The sequence below is a fragment of the Aspergillus piperis genome (genome assembly GCF_003184755.1).
Source record: "Aspergillus piperis CBS 112811 unplaced genomic scaffold BO85scaffold_24, whole genome shotgun sequence".
Classification (NCBI taxonomy): Eukaryota; Fungi; Ascomycota; class Eurotiomycetes; order Eurotiales; family Aspergillaceae; genus Aspergillus; species Aspergillus piperis.
This window is the reverse complement of record NW_020291614.1, coordinates 446,853-464,836: the sequence shown is the minus strand read 5'-3', so window position 1 is coordinate 464,836 and position 17,984 is coordinate 446,853. Positions and strand designations below refer to the sequence as shown.

The 17,984-nt window shown below is 51.0% G+C and overlaps 6 protein-coding genes across 6 annotated transcripts; 4 read left to right on the top strand and 2 right to left on the bottom strand.

Moving 5' to 3' along the window:
- The first annotated feature begins 160 nt into the window (after positions 1-160).
- On the top strand, positions 161-2,898 carry BO85DRAFT_158045 (putative microtubule associated protein (Ase1)). The gene is made up of 4 exons (XM_025654208.1): positions 161-398; positions 450-502; positions 559-773; positions 824-2,898. Exons 1-4 carry the CDS (start codon positions 282-284, stop codon positions 2,767-2,769), a joined length of 2,331 nt encoding a protein of 776 aa, XP_025511351.1. The 5' UTR covers positions 161-281; the 3' UTR covers positions 2,770-2,898.
- A 703-nt stretch (positions 2,899-3,601) lies between these two features.
- On the bottom strand, positions 3,602-6,020 carry BO85DRAFT_523704 (glutamate--tRNA ligase MSE1). Its single transcript, XM_025665376.1, has 7 exons — positions 5,624-6,020; positions 5,475-5,547; positions 5,369-5,406; positions 4,902-5,315; positions 4,588-4,845; positions 4,364-4,530; positions 3,602-4,303 (listed from the first exon to the last, which is right to left on the bottom strand). The coding sequence occupies exons 1-7, from the start codon at positions 5,909-5,911 to the stop codon at positions 3,715-3,717; spliced, it is 1,827 nt and encodes a 608-aa protein (XP_025511350.1). The 5' UTR covers positions 5,912-6,020; the 3' UTR covers positions 3,602-3,714.
- A 110-nt stretch (positions 6,021-6,130) lies between these two features.
- On the top strand, positions 6,131-8,160 carry BO85DRAFT_429702 (putative DnaJ domain protein (Mas5)). Its single transcript, XM_025658260.1, has 6 exons — positions 6,131-6,312; positions 6,394-6,420; positions 6,513-6,571; positions 6,638-7,082; positions 7,138-7,315; positions 7,370-8,160. Coding segments are annotated over exons 1-6 (1,266 nt in total). The 5' UTR covers positions 6,131-6,311; the 3' UTR covers positions 7,926-8,160.
- A 3,259-nt stretch (positions 8,161-11,419) lies between these two features.
- BO85DRAFT_453216 (dihydroxyacid dehydratase) lies at positions 11,420-13,210 on the top strand. Its single transcript, XM_025661005.1, has 3 exons — positions 11,420-11,551; positions 11,617-11,771; positions 11,828-13,210. Exons 1-3 carry the CDS (start codon positions 11,534-11,536, stop codon positions 13,041-13,043), a joined length of 1,389 nt encoding a protein of 462 aa, XP_025511348.1. The 5' UTR covers positions 11,420-11,533; the 3' UTR covers positions 13,044-13,210.
- Positions 13,211-15,591: 2,381 nt separating this feature from the next.
- On the top strand, positions 15,592-16,086 carry BO85DRAFT_463119 (uncharacterized protein; the record flags this gene model as incomplete). The annotated part of the gene is made up of 1 exon (XM_025661901.1): positions 15,592-16,086. The coding sequence occupies one exon, from the start codon at positions 15,592-15,594 to the stop codon at positions 16,084-16,086; it is 495 nt and encodes a 164-aa protein (XP_025511347.1).
- A 645-nt stretch (positions 16,087-16,731) lies between these two features.
- BO85DRAFT_406074 (acyl-CoA thioesterase) lies at positions 16,732-17,836 on the bottom strand. The gene is made up of 2 exons (XM_025657324.1): positions 17,643-17,836; positions 16,732-17,571 (listed from the first exon to the last, which is right to left on the bottom strand). The coding sequence occupies exons 1-2, from the start codon at positions 17,717-17,719 to the stop codon at positions 17,070-17,072; spliced, it is 579 nt and encodes a 192-aa protein (XP_025511346.1). The 5' UTR covers positions 17,720-17,836; the 3' UTR covers positions 16,732-17,069.
- Positions 17,837-17,984: the final 148 nt, after the last annotated feature.

The window sequence follows — 17,984 nt, the reverse complement described above, 5'->3', positions numbered from 1 at the left end:
CGTCCCTTGTCCTCGCAGATGCCACTCATCTTCCCGTGAGGCGCTTCGCTGTCAATCGCAGTCTCGCGTTGTTCATCCTGCCTGTTTGGATAACTCGCAGCTCCTCCTTCTAATCTCTCCAGGCGCATCGCCGCCCCCCGAGCGTACATGACGCTGACCCCCGCCCTTTAAAGGCGAGTTTGTCTTCGATCGCGCACTCAAACAAATCTCATTCAGGCCAATCGGCTCCACAATACAACAACAACCCCCCTGGCTTGGGCGTGGGAAACAAACATAACACCATGGCCGTCGATACAAGCTACTTGACCACTCAGGTCAATAACATCGTCACCCAATTGCATGGCATCTTTGATGACATCGGCGTTCCCAACCATGAGCGCGAGTCCAGAGAAGCAGAGGTCGGTTGTTTCTGATATTCTCAGCACCCCTCGCAACTAACTGTGAAGCAGCTTTTCAGCGCGTTGTCTGAAACGCTAAACAACCACCTCAAACTTGTGGATAAGTATGCGCCTCGCGTACATTGCAATGCTGTTACGTACTAGGGCTGATCTTGTACAGTGAGAAAAAAGATATGGAGGAAGAGGCACAGAACCTCATTGAGGCAATCCAGCATATGGAGAAGTCCCTAGTGGATGAGAAAGCAAACGGACAATACCAGCTTGACCACAACGAACTGCGCATCAGCTACCCACTGAATCGCTGCCTCAGCTTCCTCCGGGAAGAGCACAACGCTCTGAGCAAACTACACAAGGAGCGCTTCGAGCAAGTCAGGAGTAAGTTAATCCTGAGCGCCAGAAGGCGCGCCATTGCTGACTGGCCATAGAACTTGTCGAGGCTCTTGAGTCGTATGCGTCGCATCTGGAACCCACCTTTATCGCCATTGAGCTTCCCCCGACAGCTCCTGGTTCAACCATTTCACCCAGCTTCGATCTCTCGCCATCCTACGTCACTGCACTAGACAGCGAATTCACCCGCGTTTACGAAGAGTACCATCGCCGTCTGGAGTTTGTTCAGTCCACATCTGAAGAGATTATCAAGCTCTGGGCTGAGCTCGGAACGCCTCAGGTCCAGACAGACACCAACATCGTCAAATATTATCGCGAATCGCCAGAACAGTTAGGTCTACATGAGTCGGATCTAGCCAACTTGATGGCCAAGCGCGAGAAGCTCCTGGGCGAGAAGAAAGGCCGTGAGCGCAAACTGACGGACCTTAAGAACGCCGTTGAAGCGCTGTGGGAACGTTTCGGAGTCGAAGACGCCGACAGAAAGGCTTTCATGAATGCGAACCGTGGCTGCGGACTTAGGACGATCAATGAGTTCGAGGATGAGTTGAGTCGTCTGAATGAGCTGAAGAGACAGAACCTGCACTTGTTCGTGGAAGATGCTCGGTGTCGACTTCAAGAGCTCTGGGATAGCCTTTACTTCTCGGAAGAAGAGATGCTTGACTTTACGCCTGCCTTTTCGGATGTTTGCAGCGATGCGCTGTTAGAGGCGCACGAAGCTGAAATCGCGCGACTAGAGACCTTGAAGGAACAGCGCGCCCCGACTCTGCAACTCATCGAAAAGCATAAGAGCCTCCTGTCAGAGCGGGAAGCGCTCGCCGTTTCGAGTCAGGACGCATCCCGTCTTATGGCTCGTGGAAACAAGGGCGAGAGACGTGACCCCGGAAAGCTGCTAAGAGAAGAGAAGATGAGAAAGAGGATTGCCAAGGAGCTGCCCAAGGTGGAAGCTGATCTGCGCAAAGAGCTGGAGAGGTGGGAGGATGAGTATGGCCGGCCATTCCTCGTCCATGGAGAACGGTACCTCGACGAACTCACCCCAGTTGTTGCAAAGCCTCCTCCGCGCTCCAAGACTCCTGGACCTACCAGCGCAAAGCGTCCTACCCCAGCACAACCTCCTCGTCCGGCTAGTGTCATGAGTTCTCGGCCTGGCAGTGCCATGCGAGGACCTTTGCCGCCGCGCTCGGCTTCTAAGACACCCACTGCCCACCCAACAACAAAATACAACACCATTGGACCTGCTGCTGGTAGGGCAGGAGCCAAATCGCCCTCGAAGATTCCAGCTCGTGTTCCCCTGGGCAATATGCCGCATGGAAACAACTCCCCGCGCCGGGGTGGTCCAGGCACATATTCGTCTAGCACTGTGAACGGTAAGATGCCGGCGCCTCGTGCACCTCCGCCGAGGATGCGGGCATTGACCGGAGGTGAGTCGAGGGAAGATCGAGCGGCATACCTCTTTGAGCCACCACGATCTGCCAGCGCCTTGTCGAATTCATTCGTGCGACCAGTCAGCCCAGAGGACGTGTATGATGATCGTAATCAACGCTCTTTTGTCAGCTCTTCTGCGTTCTCTCAACGCTCCACTGGATTCTCCCAATCATCCCACTCTTCAGCTTCGTCCCTGTCCTTGAGCTCCTCTATGCAAGGCTACCCCAAGCCAAACCCATATTTGCAGCAAATGCCCCCACCGCCAGCGCCGAGACAAGTATCGAACTCCACGGTGCAGACCGCAGTATCCGGGTCAGAGAACTGGGAGACTTTCGATGACGGTTCGGAATCCGAAGCAGACGCTAGCGACGTGTACTATGCGAAGCTTCGTGCTGCACATGGGAAGCGGCTGGCTGATCCTGAGGAGAACCAGAACCGCTCCCTTGCAGGCAAGAAAGCCAAAGGCATCCGAAGCGTAAGCCCAGATGAGCCAGGTCCCCAGATGGGGAACATGGTTCGAGTCAGCGACGCCGAGTGGACGGACGACCTGGAGCCATATTGAAGCCTCCGATAGCCTTTCGTTGATCTAATGACCCTACTCGAGACTTTCAGGGGTCTCTGAAAGAACGTGATTACGAGACGACTCGACGTTGACGATTTCACGAACGACCCTGAAGCCCTCTTTCTGTCACTACCCCCTATCCCAACACGCGCCATAATTGTTGAGCTTTTTACGGCGTCAACAACGGCTTGCGCAATTGCGCTCAGCAAACCATCTTAATTTCTTCTGTTAAAATTCGGAATTATACCACGTGCGTTATGTTCTGGCTTATCTGGACGGTCAACCTTGGATTCCTTTTGCGTCCCACTTACTTCGACCATTCTGCCACTCACTGCGTGATAGGCAGGGCCCGACAACCCGCGACCGAATGCAGCATGTCGTTCCCTGATGTCAAAAAGAAACGAAGGACTGCGGGAAAACCAGGCGTCTTTTTGTATCATGCCTTTGCTCTATGTTTGAATAATTTACCTCTACCCGGACTGGGATAGACGGGGGTTGGTGTTCCTCCTGCGACTCCTTCCTCTATTTCTTTTTTATGATAATTCGCTCGATTACTCGATTACCGACTTTGAATCTTCTCTTCTCTTGGTGTGGCTCTGTGATATTTCTTCTTTTTTCTTTTTTATGTTTTCTATGGACGCGTGTATAAGTCCGTGGCATGCTTTTTTACCTCTATTTCTGTTGTGATATCAGCGCGGTTCAGTTATGCTTCAGCCGCTAAGTTTTACTTTATGGTTTCATGTCCTAGCAATGGATAGTATTTATTTCTCTTTTCTACCTACTTTTGCCTACTTGAAGATAAGATCGAGTTGTAGGATAGTATGATAGATGAAATATAAAGCTGTAACATGGTTCTAGTAATAATTCTATTCTACACTTATTATACACTTCATACATACAAACACAACACCATCTACCCTCCTCACACCCACCCACTAGGTATACCTAAGAAGACCCAGAAGAAGGAGCCAACGACCCCATCCAAGACCGATCCTCACCCAAACTCTCCACCCCCTGCTTAACCCGTCTCGTCGGCCCGGGCACCAAATGCTTCGTCAACTCCTTCGCCTCCTGTACTCTCCTCACCGTCTCCTCTCTCCCCAAGATAGCCATCGTCTCTGGGATCCCGGGACCCGGTGCACCAGCCGACAGCGCCCAGCGGAGATAGTGATACAGTTCCTTCTTGAATGCCTTGTCGGCGGCTTTTTGCGCCTTGGTGGATTCTTCGGGAGTGAGGGTTGCGCTTTCAGTGTCCGGGGTGGTGCCGTCGTAGGCGGTTATGTTTGCGCGGTGGGTTTCGAGTGTCCAGTGTGCGGGCGGCACGAGGGTGAGTGCGAAGCTTGCGGTGTGGAGGGAGGTTAAGGGGATAGTAGTGGTTGTGGATGAGGGGGTGTAAGGGGGTCGGGTGAGGGATTGGGTGAAGAAGGTTGAGTTGCGGGTTGTGAAGTCTGTGGCGTTGGTGTAGGATTTGGCGTCGGCGCGGAGGAGAGGGGCGATGTAGGTTTGTAGGGAGCGGGATTGGAGGAGGGGAGTGCTGTGGGTGAGTAAGTGGTTAGTTATTTTGTTTTGTGGATGTATGTATAGGGGGACGTACAGTTGCGCCGCTGGGTAGGTTTTCTCGACTTCTTCGGAGACCTTGGTCACCATCTCGGTGAACTCGGGGCCGTCGGTGGCGGCGAAGCGTTGGGCGTGCGCTTTCTGGAGGAACCAGAGCTTTTCGAAGGCCACGACGGTGTTGCCACGGGTGATTTTGAGGTTGAACTGTTTGGTGTTAGTGGGTTTGTTTGAGTGAGTGAAGGGAGAGGTAGAGGAACGAACGAGTTGCTCTAGCTCTTCAAGGTTGAAGATGTCCGATTTCTGGGTGTGCGACCAGCCCAGGAGAGCGGCAAAGTTCACGAGAGTTGCGGCAAAAATGCCCTGGGTGTCTTTGAAGAAGCTGAGATCGATATCTGCATTGCGCTTGCTGAGCTTCTGTCCTGACTTGTCTACGAGCAGAGGTACGTGACCGAACTGCGGTGGCGTCCACTTGAAGGCGTTGTAGAGTGCGACGTGCATGGGGGTCGAGGGCATCCATTCCTGATTAGAGTGTCAGCTTGCGCATCTTCTTTGGCATCTCTTCCATCGCAGCTTACCGTTCCTCGAATGACATGGGTGATCTTCATGAGATGATCATCCACCACGTTCGCCAGATGATAGGTCGGGTGTCCGTCGGACTTGATCAAGATGGGATCATCATAGACACGCTCGATCAGATCCAACTTGTTCGGCGAGCGGTTCTGGCCTGTCTTTCCGTACACCAGATCATTGAACATCGGGTATCCCTCCACCTTCAGTCGAACGACATGCGCTTCGCCCTTGGCCGCTCTCTCTTCCGACTCCTCCGCTGAGACCTCCCCGCATTTCCTATCGTAACCGGCCGGCAGTCCAGCTTGGCTGCGATGTCTGGCGAAAGCGTCCAATCGATCGGCAGAGCAGAAGCAGCGGTAGGCGTGACCGTTCTCGATCAGCTCCTGCGCGTGGGAGCGGTAAATGGCGGTTCGTTCGGACTAGAGCCTCTCTTAGTGATTGGCCCTAATGAGCATGTCTTCTTCTATCATACCTGTCTGTAAGGACCGTACGGACCACCGACGACCGGACCTGTAGAGAGCAATCATCCGTTAGCCATCCACTAGCCTCGCACGGTTCCGCGCGAATTGTCTCCGCACCTTCATCCCAGTGCAGTCCAGCCCACCGAAGGTCATCATAAAGCCTCTGCTCAGCATCCGGAATTGTACGTTTCTGTAGCCAATCCCTCAATTAGCCCTACCTCCTTCCAAGGTCGATCCACAGCTGTTTGGCCAGCTAATCACCGCACCTGATCCGTATCCTCAATGCGCAGCAAGAACTGTCCCCCGGTGCGCTTCGCCAAAAGGTAATTGAACAGGGCCGTCCGCAAAGATCCCAAGTGAAGATAACCGGTCGGGGACGGTGCGAATCGAGTCCTCGCCGGCGAGTCAGGCAACTTGGTCTTCTTGTTGATCGTATTGTTATTGCCAGCGCGGAGATTCGATGCCGGCGCGACGGAGGAATACCGGGCTCGGCATTGAGTGCAGACCCAAGGACGACGGGCCCAGACGGTCGGGGTTGTTGGGCGCCTGAGCATCGCGAGTGACAGGACAGATATCAAACTGCCGATGCTAATGCTATAGAAGTAACAAGTATGCGCTGAAGCTGGGGAAAATGAATGGCGGAGAAAGAAAGATAAATCCCGACAGAAAAGGCGGAAAGCGCAATTAAATGTTATGTGATTGGTGGATACCTGGCGGCAATAAATAATTATCGGGCGCTGCTTTTATCGCGATTGCTTTGCCTTTTTACTTTTACTGCCTCAGCCGCTCTCTCTCTTTTCTCTCTCCCCCTCTATTTACTTGGTCGCCAGGAACACACGGATTTGCTGGCTTTAGACTTTGCTCTTTTCTGCTTGTTGTTTATACTGTTATCTTTGATACCCTTTATTCGTCGCTCGTGTTCGTTGGGGATCTTACTCTCTACTTCCTACTATCAGTATGTGTTCCCGCTATCGCTTAAAAATCAGACATTACTAGCTTGAGGTTCCAGTATGCTGACTGATTTGGTCTGGTTTAGTGTCGAAAGCGGACGTTGACCTCTACGGTATATATATTGTCTACTCTTATTCTTTGCTTAGAAAAATGCGAAAAGCCTACACTAGCACCAGCGACTAATCATAATGTGATGGATTGTAGAGGTCTTGGGCATTGACAAGAGTGCCAGCAAGGATGACGTCCGGAAGGCTTATCGCAAGGTATGCAGCTTCTCTATATCGGTCGCAGTGTCCAAGCACAGTCTAATATATCCTTTTATCTTATAGGCCGCCCTAGCAAACCACCCCGACAAAGTCCCCGAAGCCGAAAGAGAAGAAGCAGAGGTTCGATTCAAGGCCGTGCAGGAAGCCTACGACATCCTCTACGACGAAGAAAAGCGTGAAATCTATGATACCCACGGAATGGGCGCTTTCAACGGCTCCGGTGAACCGGGTATGGGCGCGGGCCCTGATCTGGATGATATTCTTGCGCAGATGTTCGGTGGTATGGGAGGTATGGGCGGCATGGGCGGCATGCCCGGTGGACCGCATGCGCGTAAGCCGCGCAAGAGCCCGGATGAGGAGCAGAAGTATGAGGTTCGCCTGGAGGATCTGTACAAGGGCAAGACAGTCAAGTTTGCTAGTACGAAGAACGTGATTTGCTCTCATTGCCAGGGCAAGGGCGGTAAGGAGAGGGCGACGGCCAGAAAGTGCTCCACTTGCGATGGTGAAGGTAGGTTTATACACTTTGGAACTTGCTGTGCAGAATTTCGGGCTAATGTGCTCAGGTTACAAGCAAATCTTGCGCCCGATGGGTCAGTTCCTGTCTCCGGCTATGGTGCCCTGCCCTACCTGTAACGGAGCGGGTGACTACTTTGTCGACAAGGATAAGTGCAAGAAGTGCAAGGGCAAGAAGACCACCGAGGCCAAGAAAATGCTGGAGATCTACATCCCTCGCGGGGCGAGGTGAGTCTGCTATATGTGGCACTGTCTGTAGTGTAATCACTAACTCTGTGTTAGGGAAGGAGACAAGATCATCCTCGAGGGCGAGGCCGACCAGGTGCCGGGTCAGGAACCTGGAGATATCGTTTTCCACATCGTGGAAGAGGAGCATGAAACTTTCCGGAGGGCTGCTGCCGACCTGACAGCAACAATTGATGTTACGCTGGCCGAGGCCCTGACGGGCTTCTCCCGGGTGGTGGTCAAGCACCTTGACGGTCGCGGAATCGAAATCCAGCACCCCAAGACCCCCGGTGAGGTTCTCTACCCGGGCCAGGTCCTGAAGGTTCCTGGTGAGGGTATGCCCATCAAGCGCAGCGATGCTCGCGGCGACCTGTACCTGGTCGTCAACATCAAGTTCCCCGACGGGCAATGGAAGCCCAGCCCTGCTGTTCTGGAGCAGCTCAAGGAACTGTTGCCCAAGCCGGAACCCCCCATTCAGGCTGACACCGTGGACGAGGTGGAATTCGACCCCAAGGGCAACCTGGATGACTTTGGGGCGCATGACCCCGAAGGGGGTTCTGCCTGGGAGGATGACGATGAGGGTGAGACAACTGCTCAGTGTGCGACGCAGTAGACTCTTGGCATGCTTATGCTTTCTCTGTATCTGTTTTGCCTCTGCTCCTTCTTTTGTTTTTGTCCTTTTTAAGGACATTATACCTCTCTGCTTGTTCACCTCATGATGATAGACTCGTTGGCTGCTTCTGGATCAGCTCCCCTCTCGCATCGTGGGCGTTTCGGGTCAACTTTTATGGATTGATCGATGAGATAAATACAGTTTTATGATGGGAATGATGATTGTTGAGTGTGCAACTCTTTTGTGTCCAACGTAGACAAAGGACCTTGTGCAGAGAGCTTCTTAATCTGAGTCATGACTCCTATCAGCCAATGAACCACCAATGCGCCTACGATTATGTGACTACGGAGAAAGACATCGGTGGACATGCTGAGGCATACATATCCAGGAGCATGTCATGGCATGTCGAGGGACTGACTTTGTTGGAAGGAACATAAAAGGACCGTCAATATCTGGATATAGTTCTGCCTACTATATCTTATCGACAAGGTATTGACTAGCCTAGTACTTTTACATCTTACTGACTTGGCAGGATAGGCATATTGTTTTCATGGTTTCTGAAATTATCGTAGGTGCTTTGGAGGATGGTGGGTATCATCAATGTGCAGAGAGGTATTTGGTCTCGCACTCACTACACTCCTCCCTCTCTCTACACGAAACTGTCGACGCATACCAAACATCCAACACGTACTCTTCGGATGACCGCAGCCCCCCTAAATAACATGCGACTTTTAGCTCTATAAGGCTGTATAAGGGTTTTGTTGGCTACCTTGCTCGGTTTGAATTAGCCGCTGTACAGACAATGCCGGCACTCATGAGCGACTTTCTTGGCTTCCCGGTGCTCCCCATCGTCCGGAAAGGACACACGTGGTCCTTCCTTTTTGGCGTGTTCAGGGCACTTGACAAATTCGCTATTGAGACTGTGGTCGCAAGAGTAGCGAATTTGATATTGTGTGCAAACGTCCAGTTGAGGAGGCATGGTTCGTGGTATAGGAAAATAGTCAATAGCGCTATAATAGAAGCGATTTCACGTATTGAATATGCCCAAGTAGAAGCCCTCAATGGATGTACGTAATTCATAAGTAGGTCGATGTGCGGAATTGTTGATCAGGAAGACTGGGAATTGAGTTCCTTAAATAAGTTGGGCGAGTAGTGTGAAATGTTCAGGGCCATCAGTGACTGAATGTGTAGTATATACCCTCGTTAATAACTGTATGGGGGTGCTTAATTGAATGGGCTCATTGCACCTCCGTCGGTGGGTGAATATGTTTTGTCCCTGTTCATTATCCAGGTAATATATCGAGATTGTGAAGTTGTTGCAGAGTGCTTTCACAAATTATTCCGAGATCTGAAGCGTTGGGAAGATATCCACTGGCTTCTTCAATGATTAAATCCAAACCAATCCCCAATTCCCCATCCACTTTATACATCAATGGGCTGTTGATTGTTGTCGGGAGTATCCATCTGATCTCAGGCTTAGTCCCAAGTTCTCTTAGATGTGAGAAGTGTGAGAACTTGGAGAGCTATAGTGACAAGGGAATCAGGTTACTTTATGTAGATACCAGTGGCGGATTACAGTTACCTATCTGGGAAGTTCCTCCCATTCACCTTTTTCTTCTGATTAGTTCTAACTTCACCTCTACTAAATTCAATCGGTACTTCACTGTATGCCCTTCGGCTTCTGCCTGCTGACCTTGTCGGTAGCTTCCGTTTCTTGAATCTCTCTTTGCCGGCTGTCGCCGTCCTCAATTTGCAAGTATTCTTTTTAGACCTTTTGGATAGAGAGTAGTTTCTAATTGTATGTATACGGAGAAGTCAACATGTATGAGATCCTTTACTCCAAATTACTATAGCATGACCGTAGGTGGCCTTGTTCCCAGTTTCCCTTCTGATTGGCTGTTATCCAAGTTCTGCAGAAATATGGCTCTTCCATTGGTTGGTTGCACCTTGCAGGTTGCCCACACTGACCACTTGCGCACCCCATCAAATATAAGCGGCCAGTCCAAGTAAATCCGTCAACTGGCAAATCAATCATTGACTTCCTCGTGAGCAGAGCATGTTAGGATCACACGCGAAATCAATAACCTACTGAATCTGCCAGCCAATGATATTGCTGAATATTTCTGTTTGTTTCTAATTGCTAGATAAGATAATATCATTACTTTGCAAGGAAGTGGTAGATAGTCAGAGCCGATGTCAACCAGTGAGTGACCTTTCGCAGTGCCCAAGTATTAGATAGGTCGTCAACTGGCAAGTCTCTGGCCAATTGTTTACACAGCTTAGAAATCCATATTTTATGGCTTGTGAGTTATAAGGATTGCGTCAGATTTGTCTACGATATATCCGACTCATAAGTGCGGGAAACAGAGTTTCCTGACCCGATCCAACACTACCTATGATGCTGTGCATTGCAGCTGCACAACGCCACAGGTGCTGGCTTCGGACTTTTAACGGGGTTGCAAACCCGGGCTGGTTCAACACAAGTCGGGATGAGGGAATAAATAATGCATGAATACCGAAAGAAGAATTGTAACCCCCATGCTCTTTCTCCAGGCCCCTCCGTGCCCCCATGGATATAGCGTGGGGTACACACCTCCCACGGGCTCCATCTCCATCACCTCGACCAACCAACTAAACCAACCCGAGCCGAGAGCCACGCGATCCAAGGCTGATTTCCGAAACATTGGTACGGGGTCCCCATCACACCTCCAGCCTGTTTGCTGCTATTTAATTGTCAGCTTTCCCACTGTGCCTGAGTTTCCATTCCAGATAGTTTCCGAGTGGTATTCTAACAATTTTTCGCTTTTTCTTCCGCTCTCTTTTGATGCTCCTTTCGGTACGCGGCTAATCTGACTCGGACATTCTCCGCCGATTAACTCGGCACCGGCGCACCGCATTCCTAATCCCGGGGTAACCTTCTCGGTGTCAAGGCGTCAAAGCAGCGGTCTTATTTTGCGACCCTGCTTCCTCCGTCATAGTAACTTTGAATAGCCATATAGCTAGTGAAGTGTTTGTCGACAGACAACGGACCATCCAACATGTCGTGCCAGTCACAGGCTTCATGCGAGGGCTGCTCTTGCAGCGGCAGTGGCAGCAAAGGAGTGGTTAATATTGAAGATTGTGAAACCGAGCTTCTCGCCCTCCGGAAGAAAACCATAGAACTTGAAAAGACTCTTGCATCCATGAAGAGTTCGTCAAGCAGCACACCGAAAGCCGGACGCAAGCTGCGGTCCACCAAGTGGTTTCAGTGCGAAGGCGACCCAGGAATGATGGCCTTGTACATTGAAAGATACCTCAACTATGGTGTGACTCGGGAGGAACTGATGTCTGGCAAGCCTATCATCGGAATAGCTCAAACCGGATCCGATCTGGCACCGTGCAACCGTCATCACCTGGAGCTTGCCAAAAGGGTCCGAGAGGGTATCAGAACTGCTGGCGGAATCGCCTTCGAGTTCCCCACCCACCCCATTCAAGAGACTAGCCGACGGCCCACCGCTTGTATCGATCGGAACCTTTCTTATCTTGGCCTCGTTGAGATCCTTCATGGCTATTTCTTGGATGGGGTGGTCCTCCTCACTGGGTGCGACAAGACCACTCCGGCATGCCTGATGGCTGCTGCCACAGTCGTACGTTGTTCTGCAAGACTTGCATCTTATTTTTCCACAGCTGCCCAACTGACTCGGATTCCCAGAACATCCCTGCTATATGTCTCAACGTCGGTCCAATGCTAAATGGTTATGTGAAGGATGAACTGGCTGGTTCGGGAATGGTGGTCTGGAAAGGCAGAGAGATGCATGCTGCAGGACAGATCACCACGGAGGAATTTGTAGATTACATCTCCCGCGGGTACGTCACGAGATTTTGGACACGCTTTCCTGGCTTGGACTAACACTTCGCATTAGTGCACCGTCAGCAGGACATTGCAACACGATGGGTACGGCATCTACTATGAATGCGCTTGCAGAAGCCCTTGGCATGGCCCTGCCTGGGTCAGCTGCCATTCCAGCTCCCTACCGTGAACGAGCTCAATGTGCCTATGAGACCGGATTACAGATCGTAGAGATGGTGCACTCTGATCGCAAGCCAAGTGACATCATGACCAGAGAAGCTTTCGAGAATGTCATTGCTGCCAACACCGCGATTGGAGGTAGTACGAATGCTCCCATTCATATCAACGCCGTCGCGAAGCATATTGGGGTGGATCTTTCGCTAGATGACTGGGACCGCATCGGGTTCCACATCCCGCTCTTGCTAAATATGCAGCCGGCGGGGGAGCTGCTAGGGGAGGAGTATTACCGAGCCGGAGGGTTGCCGGCTATTATGGCGGAGCTGCTGGATGCGGGCAAGTTGAATGCAGATGCTGTGACGTGCAATGGCCACACTGTAGCACAAAACGTCCGTGGGAAACATACCTGGAATCGGCGGATGATCAGAGCTTATGACGATCCTCTTCTCAAGGATGCTGGCTTCCTTCACTTGACCGGCACCCTGTTTGACTCGGCCATTATGAAAACATGCGTCATCTCTGAGCCGTTCAGGCAAAAATTCTTAGAGAACCCCGCAGATCCAAATGCATTCGAGGGGTCTGTGGTAGTTTTTGATGGACCGGAGGATTACCATCGTCGGTTAGAGGACCCCTCCACCCCCATCACTGACACAAGTATCCTGGTGATGCGCGGGGCTGGTCCACTGGGCTATCCCGGTGCAGCTGAGGTGGTCAACATGCACCCTCCGGGAAGGCTGCTGCGAGAGGGGGTCAAGTCGCTTCCATGCATTGGTGATGGACGGCAGTCGGGAACTTCAGGATCTCCATCTATCTTGAACGCTAGTCCTGAGGCAGCAGCGGGTGGTAACCTTGCAGTCCTTCGGGATGGAGACCGGCTCCGAGTGGACCTTAACCAGCGGCGGGTAGACATCCTTGTCTCTGCGGACGAATTAAAGAAGCGAAAGCAGGAGCTCGAAGCAAGTGGGGGTTACAATATGCCGGAAAGCCAGACCCCATGGCAGGAGTTATTCCGCAAGGAAACGTCCCAGCTGAACGAAGGAATGGTTCTCCGAGAGGCAGTCAAATACCAACGGCTGGCGCAGCGATACCCGGAGCCCAGGCACAATCACTGAATAATGACTATTTTGTTATGGATTAATCTGAATAATGAAAAACCATCACTTCTTTGACCCACCAGCCGCTTCATGGGATGGCGCGTGCGCGCAACAAAACACAGTTCATCACGCAGGCTTGTTGCTTGATGATATCATGTTGTGGAAACAGCTCAATACCCACTATAGGAAACGCGATTAGTAGGCATTCAGTACCCGATCAGACCTCAATCCGGAGGATACACCACCGGACCAATAGAGCTGTATGAGCTTAATAGCTAATGAGCTAGTGAAAGCTAGATTTGGGAAGAGAGTATATGCGAGATAGCATCTCCGCAAGGGTATTAGGTGGAATTATGGCGCGTGGGATGGCACATGGAGCACAGAGTATGGAGGAAGCTCTGAAGGAATGTAAAAGCTAAGCTGCAGGCCATCTGGCCACTGCTCAATCACGGGATTACCAGCCCCTCCTTTGAACTGTTCCGTCTTCTTTTCGTGCCTGGGAAAGAGCAGAAGACGTGCGATCTGTGCGACATCCGTCCGTGAGCCTCTGTTGACTCACTCCCGTCTACCTCTCACCCCCCCCACTAAACAGTGTCGGTCTTGACACCGCCATAATGTGCTTGATAGCACAGGGGCCTGAGCAACCCTCAGAAACACTTGTTGTGGCCCAGTGGTGAATTGCAGAACAAGGAACCTTGGAATGACTGCACGCCTGCATGAACAACACGGCAGGGCCGTAATAATCCTGGCTTCTGTGATTTGATCCCAAGAATGTAGCTTGGCTCGGCCAAGCTAGCTAATGCGGTGATTATTTCATTTTTGAACTTCAGTGTTGCTCATCTGCTAAAACTTTTGATAGGAGAACGGCACTAGTGATATCATGTTTTGGCGATCGCAGCCAGACTAGCTCGCTAAGGCATATTAGCCACATGGTGTGCGACACCAACAATAACAACTATGCTACTACCCTCAGGACTGCAGCCGAAGAAAGGGATAGAAAGTCAAAATTCAACCGAGGAAGGATCGAGACCAGCCCGAAAATGAGAGCCAAGATCGGGTGATTTCGTGATAGAGGTCTCGAACCCCCAAGGTGAAGTGTTCACTACGCGATGCCCCGGGTGACATGATAGGGGGTGGTGGTCGTGATGGAGGCCACCAAGCAAGGACTTGAGTCACCATGGAGTAGTGTGCGCCATAGGCACAGCCACCGCAGCCCGGAGGTGAAGTAATTTTAGGCAACTGAATCTAGTGGATGATGTGATCCGTGATGCTCACGTTCGTACTCGGATTCTGTTTCTGCCCTCACTCGATTTTTCAATAGCTGATTGGAATGATACAGTCTATGCATCAAAGCAACACACCTCGCAGCTCGGAAGCAACATATCCAGGATCGGGATATCAAAATACGGGCCTGGATGGCGGAAAAAGACACAGAAGGGAAAAGTTAAAATATCGCCCGAGGGTGGATCCCGTGGGGCTCGGGTTTCCCGCGTCAAAGTTTCCTGTTGCAGGGCAAAGATTCCATTGATTTAGGGCGGGATTAGGGTGTTTAGGGTGATTAAAGCCCACGGAACGGATCCAGTTGCAAGTTCAGTTGCCCACGCTACCGTTTGGGATGACGGGCGCCTTCTCAGTGTGGTCTAGCCCGTGACATCAAGAAAAATTTTCCACACTTTTCCAGTTTCCACACCCACAATTCTTAGGTCCGCCTGACTGACTTACTCTGACCTCAGACCGCCCCAGAGGCGCGCACCATCTCGAATTTCCTGCCTCTTTTTAAACCAATCCGGTGCTCGTTATTTGTCCTGTTGCTCTCTCGCTCTCTCCCTCCTTCCAATTCCTGCATACGTCTCCTTTGACGGACATCCATGCTCCTTGTTCCTTTCTGTCCAGTCAGATGCGAGCTTGCCACCATGCGGTTCTAAGAAGCAATCCTAAAGAAAGAGCTGTCCACACCGTCCCGCTGCTTCTACTGCTGCGCCTGTTGCTTTAGCTGTCTCGCGGCCCCTCTTCCCAGCTTCCCAGGTCTCCTGGTCCTGTCGATCAGTCCCAATTCCAATAAATAAAGCCCGTCTCAATCCAGACTTTTTCTTCCTTCAGGCTTCGCGAAGAAAAAGAAATCTGACCCTCCATTCAACTTTGGGCCGGGCCTAGACTGTCGCCAGGCACGTCTACATATACATACAATCGCACACACCGCATCGTTACAGCGTGTCGTGCATCTCGCTCTTGCCTTCCCCTGGACTTGAGCCATCTTATCGGACGCAGTCTCGACGAATCCTACTCCTTTCCCAAAGCACTTGGGGGCACAATCAGCCTTTATTGATTGTTGCCTAACATCCTCTTTTCCTCCTTCATCTTCTACTTTCAGGTTATACTACTTGTTTGTTTAAGATGTACGTCGACTTATAACCCGTCGTTGCAACTCGCAACCCGTTGTTTCTTTGATATTCTGTTCATCAGCAAGCGAGCGTTCTCTCGATCTTCTTTCTACACATTTGAAGTTATCAAAATCTCTCTCGACATCGTGTCATCCTGAAAAAAAGCCTACTCAATTCTCATTACCATGGCTCCCAACCTCTTTCTCTGTTTGCGGAACGTGTTCTGCCCGACCTACTGGTTCCAGCGTGGAGAACGCATCCAAGGTTCTATCCACAAAGAGGAACATTGGGACAGTCCCGTTCCTGGCATCTACAAGTACATCCCGGGTCGAGGATGGCATCTTGTCTACAAAGACGGCAATGACAGCGACGAGAAAGTGCCTGTTCCGCTTGTCTATTGCCGGATCCTTCACCGATACATCTTTGAACACGAAATGGAGGAGCGCTGCCGCTGGCACACCGTGGAAATCCACGAAGGCGCCAAGCCAGAAAAATTCATGTTCTTCCTCCTTGATGATGGATACACCTGGGTGGCCGGATGGGATGCCAAGGGCAAATTCATTCCTGGTCCTTACCAGAAATGGCACTACGATGCAGAGTCGAGGACCCTGCGCCGGGTGCTCTTCCCCGAAAGCTCGAATGTGTCCCGGGCTAGCATTTTGCCGAACAAGATGACTTGACCCTTGAACCCTGAGGGGGAACAAATTGAAAACTTCTTTTGCTGTCAACACATTTGCTTGACCATCGCGATGCTTTCTGCAGCTGGATTCTACAGAACATGCGGTGGTCGAATGCGCGTGCACACGACTGATTGATTGCTATATGGGATAGCGTTTAAGCGAGGTGTCTTTCTTATTTGCTTCCTTTTTTTTTCTTGTTTTCCTTTGCTACTTTTTTATGATGATATTCACACATGAGCCTGTAATGCTGGGATGAATCTGCTTTTCTGCAGTGACCTTGTTTACAAAGCGACAATGGCGTTCGGGTCAAGGTCATAGAAAATCGGATAGACATTGCGATAGAGCGCATGGGGGTTTGGCTTTGTCGTCTTCTTGTTCATTTCACATCTTCTGTATTTCTTATATTTCGGGTGACTGATCATTCAGCGAACCGCACAATGGAGCAAAGGACAGTCTATTTTTACACACTACATAATATCTTAGTATCAACGTATTTGTCATGGGTCACTTGAAGCTCAAAATTGAGAGATGTACTCGGGTAGACATTGTGGGAAAGTTTAGCGCATGCAAGTCCGGGTATGGATGGGATCGACATGACAGCTGCATGAGATGTATCGTCGCAGGATACTTCTTCCTTTACTTACTGTAAGTACTCTACTGCACTTTTCACATGTGAGTCGGAACTAAATCGGGGTTGCCGTGGTCCTATGGATGACGGAGTAAACCAGAATCCTTTCCCTGCTCCTCCAGTATTTCAATCTACCTCTACACCCCAGCTATCTGATACATAAGCTATCGACATCCACATCCACAACATCGAATAGCCAATAAATGCCACCAGGACACTTAGCATAACACTCAGTATAACCGCATCCCCTTCTATCAACTATATACAAAATCCCAGACCGAATATCCATCCCATTCACCAGGAACAGAACAGGTCTCACCACCATTCTCCCCAACCCTACTTAGTACCTACCTACCTACAACTTCGCCCCCTTCCCACCACCACCACCAACAGCAGTATCATCACTCACAAGCAACCTCTCCAACCCCCTCCTAACACCCACCTCCATCCCCTCCCTCGTCGGCCTCATCGTCTCCCTCGCCACAAACACATGCGTATACCCCCCAACAACCTTGACCTCTTCCTCCCCTTCCTTAAACACCCCGACTTCATACGTCACGCTGCTATTCCCCAGCTTCGTGACCCGCAGCCCCAGGTCTAGTATATCTGGGAATGAGACCGAGGAGAAGTAGTCGCAGTAGGAGGAGACCATTATGCCTACTTGGTTGCTCTTGAATCCGGGTGTAGATGTGGTAGTGGTGGTGGTGGAGGAGGAGGGGTCAGGTGTAGTAAGTGTGGGGTTGTTGTGCGTGAAGGGATCCATTCCGCAGTGCGTGATTAAGTACGTGTTTATTATGCTGTCGAAGAGCATGGCGTAGGCTGTGTTGTTGAGGTGGGCGTACATGTCGTTGTCGAACCTGGATTTTATCTGTTAGAGGTGATGGATGGGGTGGGGGAGGGGAGGAGGAGGAGGAGGGTAGTGGCTCACCATCTTGTTCGGTGCGTTTGGTGGTAGATGTAGTCGCTTCGGAGACGGCGCTTTTTGTGCGCTATGGAGGTGGACATTTTGCGGTGAGTGTGTTTGAAGATGTTTGGGGATGTTGATGTGAGGGAATGTTGGTGTAGTTTAATGTTGTCTGTATGGTAGATGAGGAGATGGATGAATTGATGGGTAGGTTGGAGCTACCGAGTTGAGCCGAGGCATAAAGCCGCCGCCCTGAGCTTGTTCCCACGGGGTGGGAGGGTCATCCGAGGGCCGTTTGTTGGGCGGTCGCCCCTGGCGGGATTCTGCTTAGGTTCAAGCAGAAGCAGTGTTTAGTGACACAAATCT

Excerpts from the sequence above, each read along its gene's own strand:
- BO85DRAFT_453216 (XM_025661005.1), top strand. Across the intron at positions 11,772-11,827 it reads GTAGATTACATCTCCCGCGG|TGCACCGTCAGCAGGACATT; the intron begins GTACGTCACGAG and ends ACTTCGCATTAG.
- BO85DRAFT_158045 (XM_025654208.1), top strand. The coding sequence starts at position 282 with ATGGCCGTCGATACAAGCTACTTGACCACTCAGGTCAATAACATCGTC. Across the intron at positions 399-449 it reads GCGAGTCCAGAGAAGCAGAG|CTTTTCAGCGCGTTGTCTGA; the intron begins GTCGGTTGTTTC and ends ACTGTGAAGCAG. Across the intron at positions 774-823 it reads GCGCTTCGAGCAAGTCAGGA|AACTTGTCGAGGCTCTTGAG; the intron begins GTAAGTTAATCC and ends GACTGGCCATAG.
- BO85DRAFT_523704 (XM_025665376.1), bottom strand. The coding sequence starts at position 5,911 with ATGCTCAGGCGCCCAACAACCCCGACCGTCTGGGCCCGTCGTCCTTGG. Across the intron at positions 4,846-4,901 it reads CCCATGTCATTCGAGGAACG|GAATGGATGCCCTCGACCCC; the intron begins GTAAGCTGCGAT and ends CACTCTAATCAG. Across the intron at positions 4,304-4,363 it reads ACCTACCCAGCGGCGCAACT|CACTCCCCTCCTCCAATCCC; the intron begins GTACGTCCCCCT and ends ACTCACCCACAG.
- BO85DRAFT_429702 (XM_025658260.1), top strand. Across the intron at positions 6,572-6,637 it reads TCCGGAAGGCTTATCGCAAG|GCCGCCCTAGCAAACCACCC; the intron begins GTATGCAGCTTC and ends TTTATCTTATAG. Across the intron at positions 7,316-7,369 it reads TACATCCCTCGCGGGGCGAG|GGAAGGAGACAAGATCATCC; the intron begins GTGAGTCTGCTA and ends ACTCTGTGTTAG.
- BO85DRAFT_406074 (XM_025657324.1), bottom strand. The coding sequence starts at position 17,719 with ATGTCCACCTCCATAGCGCACAAAAAGCGCCGTCTCCGAAGCGACTAC. Across the intron at positions 17,572-17,642 it reads CAAACGCACCGAACAAGATG|GTTCGACAACGACATGTACG; the intron begins GTGAGCCACTAC and ends GATAAAATCCAG.